The following is a 24,993-nucleotide window of genomic DNA, read 5'->3' as shown; positions in this document are numbered from 1 at the left end:
GGTGTGGCGAAACATCAGGCTTCTCCCTGCACAAGGAGGATGGGGTGGAGCAAAGAAATTCTGACCATGAAAACACCAGGAAACACTTGTTGAGGTGGAGCCAGAGACAGAGTTTGAAGGTATGAACAACCTTTGTAGCTTAAGGATATAGTAGATGACTGAGTGTAAAAATATGGACCCAACCATTTCCCCACCCTAGCCACACATGGGTTGGATTCCAAGGGCTGGGTTTAGGTTTAGATATATTGGTGAGGTGCTGCCTATTGTATACAATTCCATGTCTGAACCCAGTTCCTATCAGACTCAGTGATGGAAGGCCAGATCTATTTAGAGGCAGAGAAACAGGAAAACTCACTGTGAAATTAGACTAAATATGAAGTGGCTATCCCCATTCCTTTCAGCTCCATTAGGTCAGGGATCATGCTTTGCCTTTCTATAGGGTGGGCCAAAAGTCACAAAGGGGTCTGATGTTTTAAATAACTTTTTGAAATTATTTTTCTTTATTTCCTATATTTATATACATTTCCTATATATATAGTATATGATACTATGATATTATAAATTAAAAACAGAAAATAAAGGAGTTATTAAATATCGAAACCCCTTTGTGACAGTGACTTTTGACCCACCTTGTATTACCTTCCCAGTACTCCTTACATTTAATCCAATTCTTTATATATAGTAGGCATTTAATAAATGATTATCAAATAAATATATACATACATTTTATATTAGTAAGTTATAACCTCTTATTCAGAAGGGCCAAATTATAGGAATTTTACCCTTGACTTTTTCTTTTTTGGTGAGGCAATCGGGGTTAAGTGACTTGCCCAGGGTCACACAGCTAGTAAGTGTCAAGTGTCTGAGGCCAGATTTGAACTCAGGTCCTCCTGACTTCAGGGCTGGTGCTGTATCCACTGCACCACCTAGCTGCCCTACCCTTGACTTTTGAAATGGATTTCATCCTTTGGGATAAGATCTCTTGATAAAACTCAGAGGAGCTAGTTTTGAGGGTACCATGATACACAAGAGCTTTGAAGAGCCCTGGACAAGTGCCGCTTTGCTGATGTATTCAGTGGAAAACTGAAATCAGTTATTTGTTTTTTGCCTGGGAAATAAAATTTGAGGGCAATCTAGACACACAGCTATGTGCCCCCAGGGCAGGAGAGCAGGCCTATCCCAGGGCCATTCAGGTTTAAGTCTATATGGACTTAAGCCCATGGTTTGAATGCTCTATTTCTGAGCCCCTTTGCTGTGATTAAGGCTTTGTCTCTTGTACTTTACTTACCCTCCAAATCCAAATTAATTTTTTTTTTTTCAGTATTGAGCTACAAAGGTCTCAATAAAGCTATGCACACACTTTGGAAGCCCAAGATTTAGGACTGACTCACATCCTTTTCATAGGACTACAGACATAGGCACACTGTTCACACCTTCAGAATATCCTCCGAGGACTATAGCATGGGCGTGGGATCCAGACTTAACACGTGGGAGAAGGGACAACAGAAGAGAACAGCTCGTCTGTTTTCTTTCCAGCCACTTGTTCTCCACTCTTGCTGGCCATAAGCAGTAATTTTTGTGCCGAGGAAAATCACCACAAACTATGCCCATGCAACCCATAAGACTGAGGCTGCCTTGAGGAGGAGGGGGGCTTTACTAATTATTGCTAAGTAGCTTCTGAGGAGTACAGATATTGTCAGTGACCGCTAAATTCAGCATCCTGAAAGAAAGCCCTGTGTTCTCCACTTTAATTATGATTCCGGTTAGAAGGGAAGGTGAACCTTCCTTTCAGAAGGCAGGAAGCGGGGTGGAGGTGCTTTGTATGAGTGAGGCAGTACTGAATTACAAATATTTGGTAAAGAAGGGTGGGAGTTGGAATACTGTGTGTGAGTGTGTTTTTGGAGGGTAAAGGGTGAACTTCAGGTTGACTCAGTGTTAATGCCACTGAAATGACTACATGATCAGCTTTTCTGCTGGCCTTTTCATGCCACATGTTCCCTGGCCATATATTAGATAAATTATTATTATTATTTGCAGATAACAAGAGGGGGCTCAATCTGGCTCTTGGCTTAGAACAATGTACCATCACAAAAGTGATAGCCACTATAGGCTCCTTCCAATCACAGGGTTAAGGGAGAGTGAAAGACAGAAGGAAAGAAACAGAAGATAGAAAGACACAAACAACCAGAGTCTCTCATGCTTGCACACACACACACACACACACACACACACACACACACACACACACACACACACACACACACACACGGGTGTCCAGGAGAGGCAGAGAAAAAGAGAGAGACAGAGACAGTGAGGATGTATTATTTGCTCATGTTGCATTACCTTAAGGATAATTTCTAAGGTAAAGATACTAGTGAAGACATAGTCTGCATTGCCTAGGATCTGAAAAATAAGCACAATTGGGTTAGTGGCTCTGATTGTGAACCAGACAGCCCCAGGGGCATGTGGGTTAGCAACAGACAGTGGCAGAGAGAGCTAGTGCTGGTGGTGGGAAGGAGGCATGAGGAGGACGAGGAGAGCAAGTGATGGAGGCTTTACCTTCAGAGCAATTTCAATGGTGAAAATGGTAGTAAAAACTATATCAAAATGAAACAGAATCTGCAAAACAAAAAGGGATGGGTTTGGAGGGACAGGGAGGAGGGGGGTCAAAAGGGAAGGGAGAGAGATCATTGGATGTTCACCAGAACGGGGAATTGCAATTCAAAAATCGAGAAAGCATGTCACATAAAGCTTTACACATGGAGAAGGCAGAGCTGGGCTGGAACCAGGTCAGGAGGCAGGTAACATTATGTAATTTTTTTTCTGATGCCTTTAAGGCAGGGCTCAGCTTCAGAGATCTTCAAAGCAGTTCCTACCAAAGCCACTGAGAAGTGAGAAGAGGGTTTTCAGGGCAGGGTGTAGTCAGTTCTGGCTTTGGGGCAGATATGCCTGCTCTTTTTATTCCAATATGCTCATCAAACCAAATCAGCCCAGCCCTGATGCTTCTCATTGAGATCTGTGTCAAAGGGGCAAGCAAGTTAGAGATTTTTGCAGATGACACTAGATACTCAGTTCCAATTGGGTCTACTCTTCTGATGGAAATTCACACAGAGGATACTGCTGCTGTGTTTGCTACAATAGCCCCTTCCTATCAGCAGAAGCTCATACAGTCTGGAATTCTCTTCACTTTTCAGTGATGGGTAAAACTCAAAGGTCAGAATCCCTTCCATGTCCCACTCTCATACTTTGCCTCCAATCTCTTCTCTCAGGTGACTCTCTGGAGACCACAGCAGGAAATACTTCTTCAACATGAGGCTGGGTGAAAATGGAGTCTTGGTTGTGATGTACCTTAGAAGGACTACCATCCAGAATTGGTCCAAGCCTTCTGAGGACAGCCTGAGATAGAACTTTATTTCTTGGGATAGCCATGGTTTAGAAAATCTATGCCCACCCTGGGTCCTGTTGGATTCAGGCTCTTGAGATTATAGAATCACCTCTTCAGTTCTCATTCTAGTATAGGCTCTAAAAAAATTTGTCATACCCCTGGCTGAGCCCTGCAGTTTCAGGGAACTCAATAACCCAAGGGAAATCTCAGTGGCCTAGTCCATAGAGAATTTGCCACATTGTTGGTACATCATCATTTCCCCCCATCTATCCATTATTAAGAATAGAAACACTGTAATGCTAAGGGAACAGAGAACCAGTGCCTTATGTAATTGAATCTTTCTGGTAACTTGGTTCCTAGGGCACATGAAGAATCCAATGGCTTGTACTTTTTTCCCCTCAGGAGGAGCCAGAACCATTTGGGTATAACCTCTTTTGTTTTCTTCTAGTCCTGATATATGGGCATAAATGGAGGCTGGACCTCTTAAAGGCACCTAGTTGCTCTGTACCTAGTTGCTCTGCCTTTGATCATAGGATACAGAAATGGACATCTTTTTATTGTTTGGGCTTTCACAAATCTACGTCAGCCACCACACCTCTGGGCCTGCCCATACTCCTACCCATACTCCAAGAGGAGGCCAGGGAGAAAAGGGGAATGCATACTTGGTTCCGAAAGGAGTTGTGTCGGACCGGGTCCTCAGCAGCCAGGGAGATGCTGCTGAGCAGAATGAAGAAGAGGATCAGATTGGTAAAGATATTGTTGTTGACAATGCGGTGGCACTGAAGACGGAACCTTTAGAAGAAAAGACAGGCTAGGTTAGAAAGGGAAGAGAATAGAGGCAGATATTGATCCCATGGGGGCAGGTGCTCCATGAAGTCCTCCCAAACTGAAGTTCAGGTTTTGGGTTGCCCATCTGTGCTACATGGCTTAGGGAGTGGATTCTCTTGAGTTTTCCAGTTACCTGGGTTTCAATTGGTGTTGGGAGAGGCCTGAAGCCTTGGACATAGGTATGATTGGAACACAAGCCCTTGGTGCCTAGTCTAAGTATTATACTTTGGAGGAAACAGAACCTTTCCTCTCACAGTATTTCTAAATACCTGTTATTATGGCCAAAGATGAAAAATGCACTGGCTTCTGGCATGGGCACTGCCTTTTCCTTGAGGTGCAACTCAGAGAGTGGGCGGGGACGGGGGCCCACAGGCATCTCAGGCTCCTCTTCCTCTTCTTCTCCTGCAAGAAACAGGTTCATTCAAATACAAATTTCCCACCTTTCATTGCCAATATCTAGCTGGTATAGTGAAAGTTTGAGGAAACACTGTCTTTTATGGAAATCTAGTACATCATCTATAATAGAAATCCTATTTGTTCTATTCCTGTGGATCCCACAGGGATTTTTGATATTTGGAAATGGGGCTTGGGGAGGGAAAAGAGAGGCTCTTTTATGATAGTGCATGATTGAGCAGTCATGAGATACTTGGAGAGAGGCAGTATGGGTTAGCAGAAATAGGATTTGGAGTTAGGAGGTCCTAGGTTCCCAACTTTGCTGCTTAGTCCCTGTATGACCTTGGGAGAGTCCAGAACCTCTTTTTAAGGAGAGTTTCCAGTTCAGAACATTTCCTCATTTTTTCACCTGGCTGCACAATTCTGATTCATCTCTGATTTTTCCACCATGCCCCAGGAAGCTCAATGGAGGTTCAGCCTAGGACTTGGCACAATCTTGTTAGCTAGAATCCAGCTCTACATTTCTTTGAGTTTAATATTGTCCTCTTGTCTCTAGTCTCTCCTCCTTATAATTCTTACTGTACACTTTTGCCAGATTGGCATTCCTAAAACCTTCATTGACTCCATGAGGAAAAAAGCCAGATTCCTTAGCCTGTCATTCAGTGACCTATACAAGCTAGTCCCTACCTGATTTTCTGAACTTATCTTCCCCTACTACCTTACATGAACCTTTTACTGCTGTCAGTTTCTTTCTTGGAGTGTGGATTAAGATCTACTAGGAAAATCTTATTTTAAAATTATATTTTATTATTTTTCAATCAGCAAAAAATCTACCTTCTCTCTCTTCTATCTTGCTCCCTCTCCCTTCTACTAAGTTGAGAATAAAAGAAAAACAAAACCTGTTGCAAACATGTATGGTAAAAAAAAAAATCCTCCAAATTTCTGCATTGGCCTCATCCACAAATATATGTTTCATGCTGGACCCTGAGTCCTTCATCTCTCTATGAGGTAGGGAGCATGTTTCATCATTGCTTCTCTGGAATCACAGTTGCTAGGTAAAACTTTGCTGTTGTTTGGGTGCTGCTGGGTTTTATTATGACAGATTTTGATGTTCTACTTGAATGGATTCATATTGGGGTAACATATCAGGGATCTGTCTTGATGTTCTGATGAATCCATCAATTGTAACAGCTGACTTGGTAGTCTTAGATCAAATGCAAAGTTAATTACTTCATAGCAGGCCAGCAATATTCAGCTAATATGAGGAAAGAATTTTCAGAGTTGTCAGTCCATGGTTGCGCCTTTTTTTTTTTTTTTTAGAAAAGTTAGAATTGTGCAGACTGTCCCACTGATCACTAGTGAAATACCTCCCTCCTTTGGGGGAGGAGGTAGGGCAGGGACCAGGAGGCATTTGTAATAGTTCTACCCTGACCATTTACATCACCTATAGGCACCATTGGCAAGAAGGAGGAAAGATATATTAAAAACCTTGTAAATAATTTTTTAAAATTACCAATCTGGTTAAACTTTGGGGGAAGCCTCTACTTTACAATTAGAGAGGAGGAACTACCCCAATGGTATTTTCCAGATCAAGTGGCTTCCAGATGCCCAAAATTAAACTCTAAACTGTCATGGGCTTCCATAAGCTTGTCCTAATCTACCATGCCAAACAAATTTCACTTCATTCCCTAACATGTAGCAAGGTCTATCCTTAGCTATCATCTTCTCTATACAACACTCTTTCCTTTGGCACTTCCATAATTTCAGCCACTCTATCTATGAAAATGACTCAAATCTATATGTCTAGTTCTCACCTCTCCCCAAAGTCTAGACCTTAGAAGATCTATAGGACATCTCTTTGAACCCATCCCTCATAAAAGTGAGCTTAATATCTCTTTTCTTAAACTTGTTCTTCCCATTCACTATTTCTGGCAGTTGATGAGCTAGCTGAGCTTTGAAACAAGATAGTGATCCTAAGAGGCAGATATTCATTCCATATGGGGGAGGGGGAGAAACTGTGTGCAAAGACATGGAATATGAGATAGAATGCCAGGTAGGCCAGTTTGTTTGGAAAGTAAAATGTGTGAAGAGGAGTACTTTGCAAAAAAGCCTGGAAAGAGGCCAGATTGTGAAAGTTTTAAATGCCAACTGAGGCATTTTCATTTTATTCTAAAGACAACAGGGAACTCCTGAAGGCTCTAAAGAAAGGAGGGGGGGTGCTTTTCAGGAAGATTATAATGAATACAAAGATGTTAAGGGGTTTTCTTTCTTTTTTTTTTTTTTTTAGTGAGGCAGTTGGGGTTAAGTGACTTGCCCAGGGTCACACAGCTAGTAAGTGTTAAGTGCCTGAGGCCGGATTTGAACTCAGGTACTCCTGACTCCAGGGCCGGTGCTCTATCCACTGCGCCACCTAGCTGCCCATTAAGGGGTTTTCTTACAACCAGTGAACCAAGAATGAAGAAGTTTCTTGGTTAAACTGAGATGATGATGGGATCTTGACCATTGGGTGACAGCAACTGGACACCACAGCAGAAGTGTCTAGTGACTGGCTGAATAAGCCAGACCACAGCTCTGAGGGAAGTGAGCTCTGGCTGTTCAGAAGAGAGACTGTTTGGATGGAAGAATTTAGCTCCTAAGATCACTTTTCACCTTTCTTCTCATACCTTTCACAGAGTACAGCAAAACGAGGGCTAGGCATTTTCCTCCTCCTTTCCTGACATTGTCCATTGGCAATGGTATTGCATGCATAGCAAATGGGGAATTCCAAGCTATTGCTTTCTGAGCCCCAACTGTCTTTGTGGAGGATGGGGGAATTCTGAATTTCAGAATTTCATAAAACATAACTTCAGGCTTGCCTGAATACGGTCATTTCACCGACACATAGCTGCCAGGAATAGGGGTAAGGGAGAGAAATACCGCCCCCTTTCCCCACTGAAAGTCTAAATGACAGATGGCATTGGCTATGTCTGAACAAAGAGGCTACCTCGAAACAAAGGGTGAGCTATAAATCCTCACTATTGCCTATGGAGTGGGTGGCTCTTCTTGGCCCAGCCCCTGGTCACAGAATATTTGAAGACCACTCAATGATCAACTAGGGGCTTGTGATTGTGTATGTCCAGCAAGGGCCAGGACTTGGAGCCAAAGTACACGTGAGAAGCTTCGTAGTAGATGCTGCCCCACTTCAGCAGATCACCCCTGTTCTATGGAAAAGAGGAAGGAAACCATCATTCTCTTCCCTTTGCCTTGGCAGAGCGCCACATACCCTGGATGAATGGGCGAATGGGCGAATTTCTAAGCAGGGAGTGTGTTCTCTGCCCAGTAGGCTAGGAATTTAGAGATGAAATAATAAAGGAGCCTCCTAGGCCACCAGCACCTTCCATTTCTCAAAGAGAATAGTGGAAGGGTAGAGTTGGGAGCCCTTTAGCTCTGTGCTTCCCCCAAGCTTTCCTGACTCCCTCTGAAGTCGTGTTTGCATGAATCAATTTGACACAGAGAAGCTGACAGCCTCAGGCTGTGGAAGAGAAGAGGGGAGAGAGGTTTGAAGGGCAACTCTGGTCAAAAAAAGGAATACATAAAGCAGAAGCTGATTTGAAAGCCTTCTAGGACTCTGAGACCCAGAAGAATTCAAGCAATGGTTTGTGCATGATTAAGAAAGAAAAAAAATTGGTTTGCCCTCTTTATGTCCACCTCACCCGCTTCGTGAGATTCCATCACTTAAATAACAAGATCTGCTTCTTGCTGAAAAATCATAGCTTCTTCCCGGCAGCATGGAGGGACACAAGGAGATGAGCCACTGGGCTCATAGAACACTATGTCTTTGGAGCAGGAGAGAAAATGGGAACAGCGGGGAACTATGGGACACCAACTGAGGTTTCTTTGTGAATGTGGTGGAGGAGGTAGAGATGGAGGGGAGGGTTAAACTCATCTATTTATGGGATTAGAGTCTTCAAACAAAAAGAGAGAAGATTGGATCCTGAAGGGGGAAAAGGCATGGATCTGGGGGAAGGGAAAGAAATCAGCACCTGAGTTGGAGAAGAATCAGTTTCCAGATAGTCCATAAAATTCTGGTGGATCAAATGAAATTCAAATAACGAGACATTTATTAATTATTATTATGTAAGGTAAGCTTCTTAAACTTCTTAAGAGTAATGCCATTTACCTTGCTATGTGCAGGGTAAAGTGATACTACTCTTAATAGTATTGTATTTTTCCCCAATTACATGGAAAGATAGTTTTCAACATTCATTTTTTGTAAGATTTTGAGTTCCAAATTTTTCTCCCACCCTGTTCCTTCCCTGTCCTGAAACTAGCAAGCGATCTGATATAGGTTATACATTGCAATGATGTACAACATGACAAGAACTTTATGAACTAGTGGGATGGAGGGGAAGGAGTACAGACCTTAAGTTTTCTGAGTAGGTGATTGTTAAGTCCTTTTTACATCTCTATCCCATGATCTATGAATAAGGCCTATGATTCATTCAGCTAGAGTGAGGACAGGGGGGTTTCCTCATTTGCAAATGCCATACAAAAAGAAAGCGCATCAGATTGACCAGGTTTTTTTATTGGAATAAGCTTTTCCTTGATGTCTGGTGGGCTGGCTGCAAGCTTCTGCAGTCTCTCAGACATGGTAGAGATGCGGTGGAGAGTGATAAATGCTTACCTACATAGGCTAGCCTCTGGGGTATTCAGATGAGCTGCAGAAAAAGTCTATCTCTACATAATGGTGGGCCAACATGCATTCAATTAATTTCAGTTTAATTTACTTCAATTCAGTTCAATGCAATAAAAGGTTATATTCTTTATCCCCACATCACTCCTTTAAAAAAATCCACTCATTTTAATTAGCAAGAAGAGAACCTGCAGTCTGCAAAATCATAGCTTTTGCCCTCTAGCCCAGACACACTGAGAAACTACTTAAATTCAAGAGCACACTGTCCTTGGGGCCTGTAAGAGACATCAAGAAGTTCCTACAGTGGTAAGCACTGTGCAAGGCCTTGAGTAGCATCCAAAGATCTGTAATCTCCTCAAGATGCGCTGCCCCTCGTGGAAATTCTAGCAGAAAGAATTTCAGATCCAGCAATTTTATCTTATGAGTAGCACTCTTTTTGATTAGGTATGAGGAGAAGAGGCAGAGAGAACTGTCTTGGGGTAGAGATCAGCAGTAATTTAAGATTTTCTATTTCTTTTATTCTGAACTTAACAAATACCATCTGAAAATGAGCACTTTCATATAGAAAGTAGAACATAAAAGAGGACTGAGCATGTGGCTGTGAATCTGTATTATGAATAACTTGTTTTTCTTTTCATGCATCTAATCCATTCAACATGATCTTTTCAAAACTGTCCTGGTTGTCTGTATTTCCTATGACCCTCCTTTTGTTCTTTTCTGCACATTTAAAAATCTCAGCAATATCTTTCAACCCGACTTGATAAATAGTGTAAGGGGCTAAAGTTCTATCTAGTCTGTCTCAAATATCTAATGAGTGGTCGCCAATAAATTATAAGCTTTAGCAAGAGTTAGGACTTTAAGCATTTATTAAGGAGAATAAGGATTTGGTAAAGAGAGAGCAAAAGGCCTAGATTCATCTATCTATCTCGGGGAGCTACTGTTCTCCTCCTCTGCTCTCCACAGACTCCTGGCAAAGAGAGCGAGACAGAGCGCCAGCCTCGCCCCTTCTTCCTCCCACAAGCAAACGTCACTTCCTGACAACCAAAAAGCCGCATGCCTTGCCCTCAGAGGCCTTCTCCTCATGGTGGAGCTTTCCTACAGTAAGTCCTCCAGCAGGTGGCATCATTCCAATTGTTACAATAGGGAGCATTATCCCCTTTAGTATAAATGGCAGACATGGCTCTCCCCTTTCCTTCTTCTCTTTGACTGGTAGCAACAGATGAAATAAGCCATGAATCCTTATAAATTGCCACAGGTGCAAGAGGTCTCAATAACCCATCACTTACCTAAAAAACAGGCTCTGAAATGATCACATCCTGGTAGATTCCAGCCCTTATCCTTAAATATAAATCTCATAACAGGCATGTCCTTTGTGAGTGTGAGGCACCATTCTATTTACTAATCCAGATTTGACCCAGATGACCAGAGAGAGGTTTTTAAAGACTTCTTGAAAGTATTGAATTGGCCATCTAACCCAGACCCACTCTCTTCTCCCCTCCCATCCATATATACTGACTTCCCAGTCCATGAGTACATGGAGCAAAATTCTGTTTCTCTAGCTGCTTGGAAGCTATCATTGAAATCTGTAGCCATTGTCTCCATGGAAACCAAAAAAAAAAAAAGGGATGCTAACGCCCTTGGTCAGGATGGAGCCAATGTAAGAAGTGTTAAAGGAAAAAAAGTGGGCTGTGTGGAGGTGTGGGAATACCTGTACTGTGTTGTTATTGGCTTCAGGCTTAAATAGGAATTTCTATGAACAAGGACCATTAGATTGAAAGTGTTTTGGAGGAAATTTGAGCAAAATCAAGGACCTTTGCTCTTCAGATCTCTTTATAAAGGAGAATTCTGCTTGCTAGTTTACAAAATAGAATAAGCATAAAACTGAATTAGTAACATGAGAAATCTGACCTATTGCGATGATTATTACAACATGACATGAAATATCTCATACAAATATGTATAATATATAGTTATATACTATAATGATACTTTGTGTTTATATATTCTGAAGCATTAGTGCTGATTATATCTTTTTTTTTACACTGAGACTAATCTTTTGAGGAAACCAGGGGTCAGATATATTTATTTATAATATCTTTTTAAAATTTTCAAATGATAAAAGGAGGTCTTGAAAAAGAGAGAGGTTAAATGATTCACTGATATCACACAGCTAAACTCCAACTGAGGGAGAAGCAAAACTAGACCTATTTAATCCCTGCTCCAAAGCTATTTCCACTTGGGCCACCCTTTTTTTTTGGGAGGGCAGGGCAATTGGGGTTAAGTGACTTGCCCAGGGTCACCCAGCTAGTAAGTGTTAAGTGTCTGAGGTCAGATTTGAACTCAGGTCCTCCTGAATCCAGGGCCAGTGCTTTAACCACATGCTCCCACCTAGCTGTCCCCATGGGGGCCACTCTTAAGAAGCCAGAGATTTGCCCTCCCCAACCCCCTCTCCCTAGGCAACAGGACTATGTACCTCCAGCTTCTGGGTTGGATAGGAACCTTTCTCCTCATTTCATTGGGTTGGAGGTCATCCACGGTGATCTAGGGCAGTCAAGATAAAGAAGGGCGGGGGATCCAGTAGACAATGTTATGAGGAGTTGGACACCTGAGAGAGCCATTTAAAATCCTCTAACAGAAACCGTGGTGAGCACTTGACTAAGAAATAATCAATGTTCTTTTGCATTATTCTACTAAAGTCCTTAGATCATGGTATGGAGGTGACTGAAGCTCACCAATGCTATGTCCGAAGGGCACAAGCTAAGACAGTTATAACTAAGCTAGAAATGCTTTAAGCACTGGTCTATTGACTGAGGACTGGTGTGGTGAGCTCAAAAGTTTGGCCATTGGTTGTAAATACTTTGGCCAAAGCAACTCATGAAACTGCCTACTAAGGTGCAGAGGGATTGTGCTTTGCATCATTGAAGGATTACCCCACATTGGTAAATCATTGTTCCTTGAAAGTGAATGTTTTATTTTGTTATAACCTGTGTAGTTTGTATTTATGATTTCATCAGTATGGGAAATTTCCAGTAGGGGGAGCTCCCTTCACTGTTGCAGTTACTCATGAATAGTTTATAGTCTTAGAGGGTTGCCTGGGACATTCGAAATTAAGTGATTTGCCCTTGGTTACATAACTAGTATGTGTCAGAGGCAGACTAACACTCATGTCTTCTGATTCTAAGTCTGTCCCTCTATCCACTCTGCCACATTACCCTCTTGTGGATAAGGTCAAAGTGCATTTGAATTTCCTTCCACTTTGCCATTCTAATTCCTCTGCCCTCTACCCAATACTGGTTCCACTTAAAAATAAAATCTCTCTTGTGCCTTCCTTCTTGTTCCCTTTGATCAGGGTCCTTTGGTCTTCTCTGTGTCTATTTTGGTTTGCCTAATCTGGAAAGACTGAATCTGGGCTCAGCTACAGAGCAGAAACATATAATGCACCCCCTGGGGGATGGATGCTAGTGTACTACTCACCTTGGTGGTGGGTGGAGATTCTCCATCGCAGTAATTGACTTCAGCTCAATTTTCTCCTCCTTGGTTTCCTCCCACAGCTGGGTTTTTCCACCTCTTGCTTCTTCTCAGGCTGGCAGTCCTGGCCAGTCAACAAAGAAAACAAATGATTGTTTCCTTGGGTGATCAGCATAGAAGACCTGACTCTGGCTTGCTGAAGGTAAGGTACATAGAACTACAGGGATCTGCATCGCATCCCAGACATCTGGCTTCTTTTCCTTTGTTGATGTGTATACATCATACGCGTGGTCACTGGGTCTCTCAGGTCCCCACACCTTGTCCTCTGGCCACACTCCTTTTCTACGTGGCTGGAACTTTACTGGCTTCAGTTTAATACATCTCTTTGAGTTTGTAACTTGCCCTTGAGTTGTGGATGATATGTTGACAAAGGTAACTGGTGGTAACTCTGCTTAGTGCCCAGAAGAATATGGTTACCACCTCAGTCTAGGCTGGAGCAATGATGGCATCCAGGATCCATGTGGCTATTTTTTTGCACATTTGGGTTAGAGAAAAGGGCATGACTTGTTCTCTCTTCACAAAATGAATTTAGATAAGGCTCTCAAGAGGGGTCACTTGAAGTGCTGTTTCCCACACACCTCCTTGCCCTTTCTAATGTTTCTGTGGCTTTTTAATAGATCTGCTGGAGATTGGGATAATGCTAGAGCTTGGAGGTATCTGAGAAATGCAACCCCCTTGTGAAAAATATAGTAGGAACCCAATGAGGCAAGTGACTAGTCAGCAAGTTAGGAGGCAGACACACTGTTGTAGAAGGCCAATCTCTTAGAACTTTTATAGATAATAAAAAAAACAACCCACAGATAGCCAAAGCCATTGTCCTCTGTCATCTCAGAAACACTGAAACTGCCTTCTAAGAAGTAGACTGTCAAAGGTTTAGCCCATGGGCTGCCCTCTTGGCTTAGTTAGAGGGTTACCTGGCCAGCTTCTTCCTTTCTTTTTCTCCTCCTCTTCTTTCTGGGCAGATGTGAGGCTCTCGCATCAGCCAGATTGTCCACAGCAATGGCCAAGAATACATTCAGTAAGATGTCTGGTTTTGTATATAGTAGAGGAAACAATCCTCAGAGTTGGAGTTCTTGGAAGGCATGGAATCATGGGGATAGTGGAATGAAGCTTCTCTCACCATGGTACAGTTGTTGAATAGGGAAAGCCTATAGTAATGTCCTTAATAATCTCTGGCTTCCGCTCCAAGGGATCTGGCCCCAGATACCTACCTTGACAAATAGCTGCCTGGCCTCTGCCACTTGGAAAGACCTCAAAAAGGTGGCAGTCAGGATAGCTTGCAGGCTCCTATAAGTTTATAGAGCAAGTTGAGAACATACTCTTTAATCATTTAGTCTCATGATTGGTTGTCACTATTGGCTTGCTGGTCATGCAGTGGGTAGAATGCTGGACTTGACTCTGGAAGACCTGAGTTTGAATTGTTTTTCCTCCTCTAAAAAATGAGGATGACATTAGCACCTACCTCACAGGGTTGTTGTGAAGATCAAATGTGATTACATACATGAAGTGCTTACCTACTTAAAATACTATGTAAATGCTACCTATTGTTATTTCCCCACTGAGAGGACTAGCCTAACTGACACTATCTTAAAGTCATCATTAGCAATACACAGTCTCCTAACAAATTCTTTTTAACTGGGAACTGAGGGCACCCCCTGGGATATCTTCCTCAAGTCTTTTTGCAAGCCCATGCATGTAAAAAATAATTATGTCCCTGAGGCTGGGCTAGAGTCTGCCAAGGCCATGTGAGTAGAGGCTGAAACGGACATTTGTCTCTCCATCCCTTCCCCTGCCTTCCTCATCTCAAACTGAAGGCACTGCTGCTAAAAATTGTCTGCAAATTGGCTCATTTCAGCCAGAAAAAGGAAAGTTGAGTTGAAATTGAGCATCAATTTCTGGATTGAGCTTCTACTGACTGGCCATTAAGACAATATAACCTGTAAAACCAGACCACTTTCAAGAATAGTCTCTGATCCTAGCCCCCCTCCCTTCCTTGAGTGACACTCAAGGTCCATTGGAATGGACCAATTGTGTGAGAATTCTCAAAATACCAGGCTCAGATCCACAACTCTTAGAAGTTAAAGAACTTACTCATGGTCATACTGCTAGTATGTGCCAGAGGTTTGACTAACACCTTTATTAAGCAGACTTGGATTTATTGATAAACTGTCTGGAGGATTGGTGGTATATCCCTTCTTCCATGTTCCTCAAATCTGACAGTGTCACTTCCCTTTATGAATAAAATTCTAGTAGCTCTCTGCTACCTTCACCTGGCACTTCAATCCCTTTACACCTAGTCCCAAACCACCTTTTTAGCATTTTTTGTACATTATTTCCTCCAAACACTCTATGATCCAGTTAATTGGCTTTCTGATCACTTCATCATACTCCATTCCCCATTTCTGTGACCTTCCACTGGAGACTGGCTTGGTCCTCCTTCCTCCCTGTCATCTCTTAGAGTCCATATTCATCTGTCAAGATACAATGGATCACTGAATAGTCACTGAGTTCCTGCAATGTGCCAGGTGCTATTATAGAAGCTCAGAATATAAAGACAAAAAGGGAGTTCGTTTCTGACATCCCAGAGGCTTATAGTCTATGGCTGGGAGTATTTTGTTTTTATCCCCAAAGACTAGCACAATGTTTGACCTATAGTAGGCAGTGCTCAATTCAGTAAGAGTTTCTTATTTGAGTATCATCATCCTGCAGAATAACAACCACCACAACAATAATAATACCTGGTATTTTTGTAGCAGTTTGAAGTTTACAAAGTGCTTCGCATGGGAGCTCCTTGAGGAAATGATTATTTTGTTTTTATTTTTTTATATCTCCAGCACAACGTCTGGATCATAATTCATACTTCCTAAGGCTTTTTGAATTGAAATAGCTGAGGCTGGGTCTGGAGTCCTGCTACCCCATGACCTTTGGGGAACTCATTCTCCTAAAATGTTCATAGAAGGGACCACGTACCCCAAAAAGAAGAGAGAATGGTTGGGGAACTGGAAAATTTAGGTAGGAGCAACATGACAGATTTATCATGTTACACGAACACTTTCAGGTAGTCAAGGAGATCATGATATTTCCTTCTGTGAAGCTCTCTCTAGTAGCTCCATCTATTTTCCAGTGATCTCTCTCTCCCTTGGTCTCCTAGCATGATTATTATCTTCACTTCTTATCTGGCATTTATCACCTGTCTGCTGTTAGTTCATTTAAAAAAACATTATGCCTTGTCTCTTCAGCTAGACTGTAAGCTCTGTAAGACCCTCACAGCACCAAACATAGTACCCAGCACATAGCAAGGGATCGGTAAATATGTGGTGTCTGGTTGGTTGACAAATAACACAATGTGACTGAGTATGTAAAGTCCTGGTGTCTGTCAAAGGAAAGAACCGCCAGGAGGTATCAGAGTAACCTATTGTACTTCTAGGAAGAGAGGAGCCAATATGAAATCTTAAGGGGAGAAGGTCAGGAGTCTGACAATTCTAGAAGGCACTTTTTGCCTGATGGTCCATGAGAGAACTTGAACATTTTAACATCTTTTGAGACAAGGAGAGTCTTATTGCTTAGCACAATTTCTGGAAACACTGACTGCCCCAGGGCCTGTTTCATGGTGATGATGATGATAAAAATAATAGTGAACATTTATATATAGCTTTAAGGCTTACAAAGTAATTTACAAATATTATCACAATAATCCTTGCAACCTTGCATGATTCCCATTATATAGATGAGGAAATATAATAACAATGGCAAACATTTAAATAGTACATACAATGTTCTAGGCACTGTGTAAAATGCTTTATAATTATGATCTCATTTGATCCTCATGACAACCTTGGGAAGTAGGTGCTATTTTTATCCCCATTTTACAGATGAGGAAACTGAGGCAAAGAAAGGTTAAATGACTTTGCCTATAGCCACTCAGCTAGTAAGAGTCTGAGACTGGATTTGAACTTAGGTCTTCCAGACTCTAAGTCCAACACTCTACTAAGCCACCTAGCTGCTTGGATAGTAAATCTTCAGTTGAAGACAGTTCAACCCTATCAGTGATTAAAGCTACATGGAGTAGTTTCAGGGGAAAGAGAAATAAAAAAGAAACTAATGAACAAGGTGTATGGGGAGTTGACTCAAGAAAGGGGGGGACATTTATTATTAAATGAGCATCCCTGACAACACAGTTCTGGCATAGGAGCCATGGACCAGTCAAGGCAGCTCAATCTGCAACTTCACCCAATCTTCTAAGTTACCAACAAGCCACAGCTTCACATAGCCTTTTGGTCTGGAAAATCCTTTCCTCCACCCGATTGTCCTCTAATCTCAGCTCCTCTTAGCACCCTACATTTGCTGGTTCTTGGTTTGATCCCTTAACTGTAAGAAGTTTGGAGAAAGAAGATGGCACAGAACAGAAAGCAAAGGCTTCTGGGTAGCAAAGCTCATCCATTGGGCAACATGAAAGGGTTTGGGAGTGGGAGAGTGGAATTGGGGAGGCAGTAGCAAAGGATACAGTTTCCACAGATGAAAAGGATGATGAAGTAAATACAGACTAACATCCCTGGAAAAGAGGGCCCTCCATAAGCCATGATCCCATCATACATCACCGAATTCCAGTCCTCCCCGGTCAGGATCTGAACGATACATTCCCACCAACAAAGGACAGACACATCGTTAGACTGTGCAGAGCAAACCCACAATCATTACCCTCCCCTCAGTCTTTGCCTGGTAGAAAAGAGACAGTGATCTATCACAGCCCTGCCCTGAATGCCCAGTACCTCCCCAGTCCTAGGGAAGCTAAGGCAGAGGGCAGGTGGCAAGTCCTTTTGGCACAGCAAATAATCTGAGCTCTAGATTCTGGATGCCTGGCCCTATTCACAGGTGATAATCTTTATGCTAAGATCTAAAGGGTACCCTAATGGCCTCCTTGGCCCCAAACACCTCTCACATTGCCTGCCCCAGATGACCATCATAAGCCAGTCAAAGAATGATGGACTGGAATATACCAACATTAGAACTTCTAACACTGGGACCAAGCTGTGCTGATCAAAGGCCAAGTCTTCCCACTTGTGTTCTAGCACACACTGGAAGATGTACTGGGGTGGGGTGGGGTTTTTCCTGATATTTATTTTCCAGATCCCTAGGCTATTTTTATGTCAGGAGGGGCATGGAATGGCTCTATTCTCCTGGGGCAGAGTGGTTTTTCTGCAGAATTCTTTTTTTTTTTTTTGGTTTGTTTTTTGTAGGGCAATGGGGTTAAGTGACTTGCCCAGGGTCACACAGCTAGTAAGTGTCAAGTGTCTGAGGCTGGATTTGAATTCAGGTCTTCCTGAATCCAGGACCAGTGCTTTATCCACTGTGCCACCTAGTTGCCCCCTTCTGCGCATTCTTGAAGGAAGGCTGGTCTCTCCCTCCTTGCATCTGACTGGTGTTCCCCCTTTCATTTTCCCAGTTTGTGTGCCCTGACTGGGGCCTAAGGGCATTGGTCAGTGGCCCAGGATACAATTTTTTTCCTGTATCCCTTGGAGAGTTGGGTTTCATTGTGAAGCCTCACTTTGGGCTTTGTTAAGGATGCCAGGTTAGTTTATGCTAATAGCTCATTACTGGGCCAAATAGCCAAGGCAAGGATTTAATATAGATTTGTTTTGAGATCCTACCTTATTGAACAGCAAAAGGAAAAATGGGAAAATGATTACCTTGCCATCGATTATTTGAAGTTTATATAGATTCTGACAAAATGTTAGATAATGAGGGGGACCTACAGACCATTTAGTCCAGAGCCCTCATTTCTGAGATGAGGAATCAAAGCCCAGAGAGGTAGGCTGACTGCTCATCAAGTTGCTCTCAGAGCATCATAGAGTCCCAGAGCTGGAAGGCAGGTTTCTGACTTCCAATCCAATGTACTTTCTACTAAAAGGGGTAGAAGTCCCCATTTAAATTGCAAATATATTCTCTTGGAAGGGTCACACAGCAGATCCTTCTCAGTTTTTAAACACACTAATAAGAATAAGTTTATGAACATTATGTGTTGATCAACTGTGATAGACTTGATCCTTCTCACCAATATAATGGTATAAGAAAGTTCCAAAGGTCTCATGATGGAAAAGGCTCTTCAAATCCAGAAAAAAAAAAAGAACTGTGAATATGGATGTGGATTGAATCATACTATTTCTTTTGTTTTTTGGTGCTTTTGCTCTGATTCTTCTATTATAACATGACTAATTCAGAAATATGTTTAATGTTATTATACATTTATAACCTATATCAGATTACCTGCTGTCTTGGGGAGAAGGGGAGGGAGGGAGAAAAATGTGAAATTAGAAATCTTACAAAAACAAATGTTGAAAACTATCTCTACATGTAACTGGAAAATAATAAAATACTTTTATAATGAAAAAAAGAATAATTTATGAAATTAATTTTAGTAGCCCAGAAAAGTGTGGGGCCCTAGGCCAATCTTGAGAAGAAGACAGTTTCTTATATTTGGGACACTGTTTGGGAAAATCAACCTCAATGGGTCACCACAATGGAGGTCTCTGGGCATCTACAGTTTTGTGCATAAGAAAATGGGCCCAAAAGGGCAGACAATGATAAGGTTGTCATCACCACTATGTTGATCATCACAGATGCTCAGAGTTGAATGGGACCTCAGAGGTTAGTTTGTCTAACCTGTACCTAAAACAAGGACCCTCCTACTATGCACCCCATAAGCTGCCATTTACCTTTTTCTGGAAGCTCTCCAGTGAGGAGAAACCAGCTGAAGCACTTTGGAGGGCTCTGATATTTAGGAAGTTTGTTTTTTAATCAAGCCTAATTTCCTTTTTTGTAACTTTCACTCATTGCTCTTTGTTCTGTCCTCAGAGGCAAAGAAGAGCAAGTTGAATCTCTTTTGCCATGAGAGACCCTCAACTATTTGAGGGAAGCTATTATGATCCTGCTAAGTCATCTCCATTTCCTTCAGTGGATATCCATATAGATGTAATCTTGAGGGCTTTTACCATCATGGTTGCCTTATTCTGGGCAATCTCTAACTGATCAATGTCCTTTTTAATATCTGGCACCCAGAATTGAATAATACTCTGGTGGAGGTTTGACCAAGGCAGATTCTACAGTTAGTTATCTTTTAGATCCATCTTAATCACTCTATTAGCTTTTGGGGTTGTTGTATCATATTCAACAAATCACATTCACACACTATCTTGTGTTCTACTAAAACAGAATCACAGAATTTTACAGTTACAAGAGACCATAGCAGATAGCTAGTCCAACCCACATCTGGAAAGGAATAGTAAATATGATATATATGTGTATATATATATATATATTATATATATATATATATATATATAAACATACTTTGCTATATAAGTATCTATGTATGTGTACATATACATACATAGATATACACATATAGCTTTAAAGTTTTCAAAGCATTTTACACAAATTATTTCATTTTGGTCTTATAACAGCCCTATGAGGTATGGATTCTGGGTATTATAATCTTCATTGTATAGATAAGTAAACTGAGTTTTAGAAAGGGCAAGCGACTTGACCAGAGTCACATAGCTAATACATGCTAGAGTCAGCACTGGAACATAGGCCTTTCTGACCCTAAGTTTAGTACTCATTCTGTTCTGCAAGGCAGCTTTGCCTACTTTGCTTATTTGACTAGATTCAATCTATGGCATTCTTTTTTTTTATTTAATTTTTTGCGGGCAATGGGAGTTAAGTGACTTGCCCAGGGTCACACAGCTAGTAAGTGTTAAGTGTCTGAGGCCAGATTTGAACTCAGGAACTCTTGAATCCAAGGCCCAGTGCTCTATCCACTGCGCCACCTAGCTGTCCCAATCTATGGCATTCTTGAAGAGAACTCTGGGCCAAGAGGTCTACTACCTGTTGATGAGGATAGTGGAGAAGAAGACAGCCCCAAATGTTAGGTGACCACTAGGTTCAAAGCACAAAAAACTTGCATTTTTCTAATTGTGAAATGTGGTGGAAAGGGCACTAAGGATCAGAAAATTTGCATTGCAGTCCTCAGCTGGCCCTTATTAGTTGTGATTTTAGGCAAATCATTTAACTCCTTTGGGTTCTCAGTTTTTTTCACCTGTTATGTGAGGGAGTTGTTTCTGATAGTTTTTATGGTCCTCTCAGGTTCTACATTAAAATTCTATGGTTCAAAGTCCAGGCTACATAGTCTAGGGAGAAAGAAGACTGCTAGATGATTTTCTAATCACCAAGGCTGGTTAAATCATGTGTAAATCCAACTTTCGAGAACCCTCCCCAGAAAACCACTCCAACTACTCATGGAAAACCAAGGGAACAGCTCCATTCTACACCCGAACCACCAGTGATCTTCTTCTCACTCATCATAGCCTCAGCTGTTGGCATGTTTCAAATCTAGAATTATAAAGGAAGGATAATTCAAATGTCCTACTGAAGAAACATCGTTCCTTCTTTGTAAATTGAGTAGTGCTTCCTAACCCATGAAGGATGAGGGTATTTCTGAGATTTCTTTCTCCTGTATTATTACTTTGAGATACTGTAAAATGGCCTTTGGATTTGGATAGTTAACTTTCTTTCCCGATTTCCCCCCATTTTACTATAAACATATTTCTGGAACACTGAAGGTTTCAAAGTAACTTCACTTATAACTTCTGACCTATTCCTTGTGAGGACAAGAGAATAAACAGTAGGATATTTTATAAACGAGGAAACCAAGAATGTTCTGGATCACCAATTAAAGTACTTAAATAATGGGCTCTTAGACAGAGGTGGAGTGCATTTAATAGGTACTGGTAAAACTGTATTTCAATCCTAAACAAAAGGGTTTTAAAATGAAAAGGAAGGGGAAGGGAAAAAACTGCATATGCATAATCACCAAACTAGATACCATAGTGAAATGTTATGATAAAGAAAGAACAGTAGTAGAGAAATTCACTTAAGATAAATTCTGAGAAAGGAGCCAACAATAAAATGCATGACGTTAGATGCCTATACAAAAATGCAGAATTGTGCACAACAAGCATCTTATTATTGTATCTGGATGTCAGGTGGATGGACTCATCATTACTTCCCTCAATTCTCTTTTCTTGAACTGAGCCAATGTTAGAGGTTCAAATGCAAGTAATTTGAAACTTGGTGGGAATGCGACCCATGATAAGAATAATCAAAAGGAAGAGTGTAAGTTAAAAAGAAAGGTGGTAAAGAAGCATTATATATATATATTTTTAAAAAATCCTTATGTGAAGGAATTCAGCAACAAGAAGAGGGAAGCATTGTAGAGCATTTAGATGAAGAGGAGAGCACTTGGAGATGAACAGAGGTAGAAAGAGAATAAAACTGTCCTATTGTCAGAAACAGGAAACAGATGAGTTCAGGAACAGGAAACAGGAAATAGATGAGTTCAGGAAATAGATTAGAAGCATGATATAGTAGTGGTGGATGAATGGTTAACTCCAGTTATCAATGTATCTACTAAAACACTCTCTCACACTCTCACGTTCTTTCTCTCTTAAAGCAAATAAGCTAATCATTTATTGACTTGCCTTAAAGATAACTTCATCCTTCAAAAAAATAAAGGGCCACTCTGGAACTTACTCTCACCAATAAGGAAGAATTGGTTGCTTGAGCAAAAATGATGGGAAGTTGGAGGGGAAGTGACCACTTTATCTTAGAACTTGTGTTAAGGAAGAAGAGGAAATACAGGTATGGTTAGACAGGCATCATAAATTTAAGAAGGTCATATTTCAAAGGATACACAGGAAGGTTAGGCTTTCTACTGGGAAGTATGCCCAGAAGGGATCTAACACTCTCAAGAATGCAATCAATGATTCTAGAAGACACTATTTTAATAACAAAAGGGGTAGTTATCTAAAAGAGACCAGGTGCTGATGCTCAGAGAATTCATTGAGCACCTTAGATTACAAAAACAGAGGATAAATACCAATCTGTGTTATGGTCCTATAAAAATAGCTAAAGCTCAGAATAAAATGAGTCTAGGGAGGAAAGATAAGGGCAGGAGACAGAGTTTGTCATATGGGGTAGATGAGATAATTATAACAAATGATAGAGAGAAGGCAGAACTAATATTTTTTTTTTCTGTGAAGGAGAATGTCTTTGGATTTGAAAGACTAGAGTAAAAATGGTTATTGGATAAGAAGGAAAATATTAAGAGAGCACCTAGGTACCCTGATGAGTTCAAATTATTAGGCCCAGACATACTATATCCCCCAATACTTGCAAAATTGGTAGATTTTATTCCTGAGCCATTGATAATGATCTTTTTTTTTTTTTGTGGGGCAATGAGGGTTAAGTGACTTGCCCAGGGTCACACAGCTAGTAAGAGTCAAGTGTCTGAGGCCGGGTTTGAACTCAGGTCCTCCTGAATCCAGGGCAGGTGCTTTATCCACTGCACCGACTAGCTGCAACCTGACATTGATCTTTTAAAGATTTGTGTAGACTTCAGGCCAAGACCTTTCTCTGAATGAAAGCAGACAACCTAGCTCTCATACACCTACTTCCTTAAAACCCTGACATTTGTACTAGAACAAATATTGATAAAGAAATGCAATGAGAAACTATAGCAAATGATTTCTTCTTCCTTAGAACTATAGCAAAAGTCAGCCAGAAGGCAAAAAGAAAGGAGGATGCCAACAATGCCAGCCCCAGCATAAACAAAAAAGCTTACAGTCTCCCAGCTTGCCCAAGTGTAGCTTGCATGATTCTGTATCCAGAGGCAACAAGAGCCATGCCCCCCCCCCACCCTATGTCTGAATCCAGTGGAGTCGGGGGAGGGAAGGCCTTGGAAGTCTCAGGGAGTGGCAGCAATCAGTGCTAGTACTGAGTGGCAATATGCAGATGGGAATAGCAAAGATTCCTGGAGCTTTGAGATCCTTAGCATTCTGTACTGAGATGACATAGAGGACCTTAAAGATGCAGCACTCAGAAACTCTAAGACTGGTGTGAGGCGCTAACTGCAGAAGGTGGAGGTTAGCATAGAAACCCAGGTGACCCATGTCAATACCAAACAAGGCTGACCACCACACTCAAAAGAACAGCAAAGAGTGGAGGAACTGGCCCAGGCTCAGAGTTACAATTGGGAAATTAACTCTAGAGAAAGGAATAAACCAAAGAACATATGGATGAGTATAAAAATTGTTGCAGTTCTAGAGATGCCCCCAAATCCAGCCTAGAAGAAAGTAATTCCATAAAATTCCAAATAGAAAGTTAAAGAAAAATTGTATTTTTTTTTACAAGTAATACCTATAAGAAATGAATTAAGAGCTCTGGAGGGAAGAATTGGAAGGAGAATAAGTATATTAGAAAAGAAAGTATTATAGTTTTGTCAAATAATGTACTCCCTGAAAACTACAAAAGAACAAACAGTAATTAATGACTCCAGAAGAAAGCAGAGGATATTAGAACAAAATAAAGAGACTGAAAATGTAGGACAACATGTAAGATATTTGATTATAAAAAACAACTGACTTAGAAAGCAGGGCCAAAGAAAGATAATTTAAGATCCTTGAAAACAATGATTAAAAAATCCTAGACACATGTTTCAAGAAATCATAAATGATAACTGTCCAGATCTATTAGAATCAGAGGGCAAAGTAAAGATAGAAAAAATTCACCAATTATCTCCACAAAGAAAAAAAGTCCAAGGAATATATCAGAGACAAAATCCAAGTTGCTACATCAAACAAAAACATATTTCAAACATACAGAAATAAGAGGCACAAGTACCAAAGCACCATGTCACTATCACAAAAATCTGGCAACTTTTACTATAAACAAGAAGAGATCTTCCAAAAGGCAAAAGAGAGACACTTATTACTAAGAATAAATTACCCTGCAAAACTGAATATATAGGGAAAATATACCTTTAATGGAATAGAAGACTTTTAAGCATATCTGATGAAAAGATTAGAGTTGAGTAGGAATTTTTAAATACAAATACAGGAGTCAAGAGAAACCTAAAAGGTCCATTTATTTGAATATTTGTAAGGGATTATACAATTATGTAATGCTAACATTATAATAGGGAAAGAAAAAACAAGTGTCCCTGCAGGACTCTCACCCCTTCAAAGAATATTGAGGAATTTAAATAAGAAAAAGAGAGATCCTATGGGTAGACTTAATTTAGTCTTAGAGATTTTTGTGTGTTTTTTTTTCTTTTTGGCGAGGCAATTGGGGT

The 24,993-nt window shown here is 41.0% G+C and overlaps 1 protein-coding gene across 1 annotated transcript in view; it reads right to left on the bottom strand.

The window, feature by feature from the left end:
- Positions 1–24,993, bottom strand: part of CACNA1C (calcium voltage-gated channel subunit alpha1 C) — an 833,272-nt gene that overhangs the window by 123,768 nt on the left and 684,511 nt on the right. Inside the window, 14 exon segments of the mRNA XM_043967623.1 lie at positions 2,344–2,403; positions 2,560–2,619; positions 4,048–4,177; positions 4,483–4,615; positions 11,752–11,771; positions 11,773–11,819; positions 12,753–12,781; positions 12,784–12,820; positions 12,823–12,861; positions 13,306–13,315; positions 13,721–13,748; positions 13,751–13,783; positions 13,786–13,833; positions 17,311–17,431. Of these exon segments, the coding sequence (XP_043823558.1) occupies positions 2,344–2,403; positions 2,560–2,619; positions 4,048–4,177; positions 4,483–4,615; positions 11,752–11,771; positions 11,773–11,819; positions 12,753–12,781; positions 12,784–12,820; positions 12,823–12,861; positions 13,306–13,315; positions 13,721–13,748; positions 13,751–13,783; positions 13,786–13,833; positions 17,311–17,431 (795 nt within the window).

Source organism: Dromiciops gliroides, chromosome 5 (genome assembly GCF_019393635.1).
Source record: "Dromiciops gliroides isolate mDroGli1 chromosome 5, mDroGli1.pri, whole genome shotgun sequence".
Lineage (NCBI taxonomy): Eukaryota > Metazoa > Chordata > Mammalia > Microbiotheria > Microbiotheriidae > Dromiciops > Dromiciops gliroides.
This window is presented reverse-complemented; position numbering and strand designations above follow the sequence as displayed.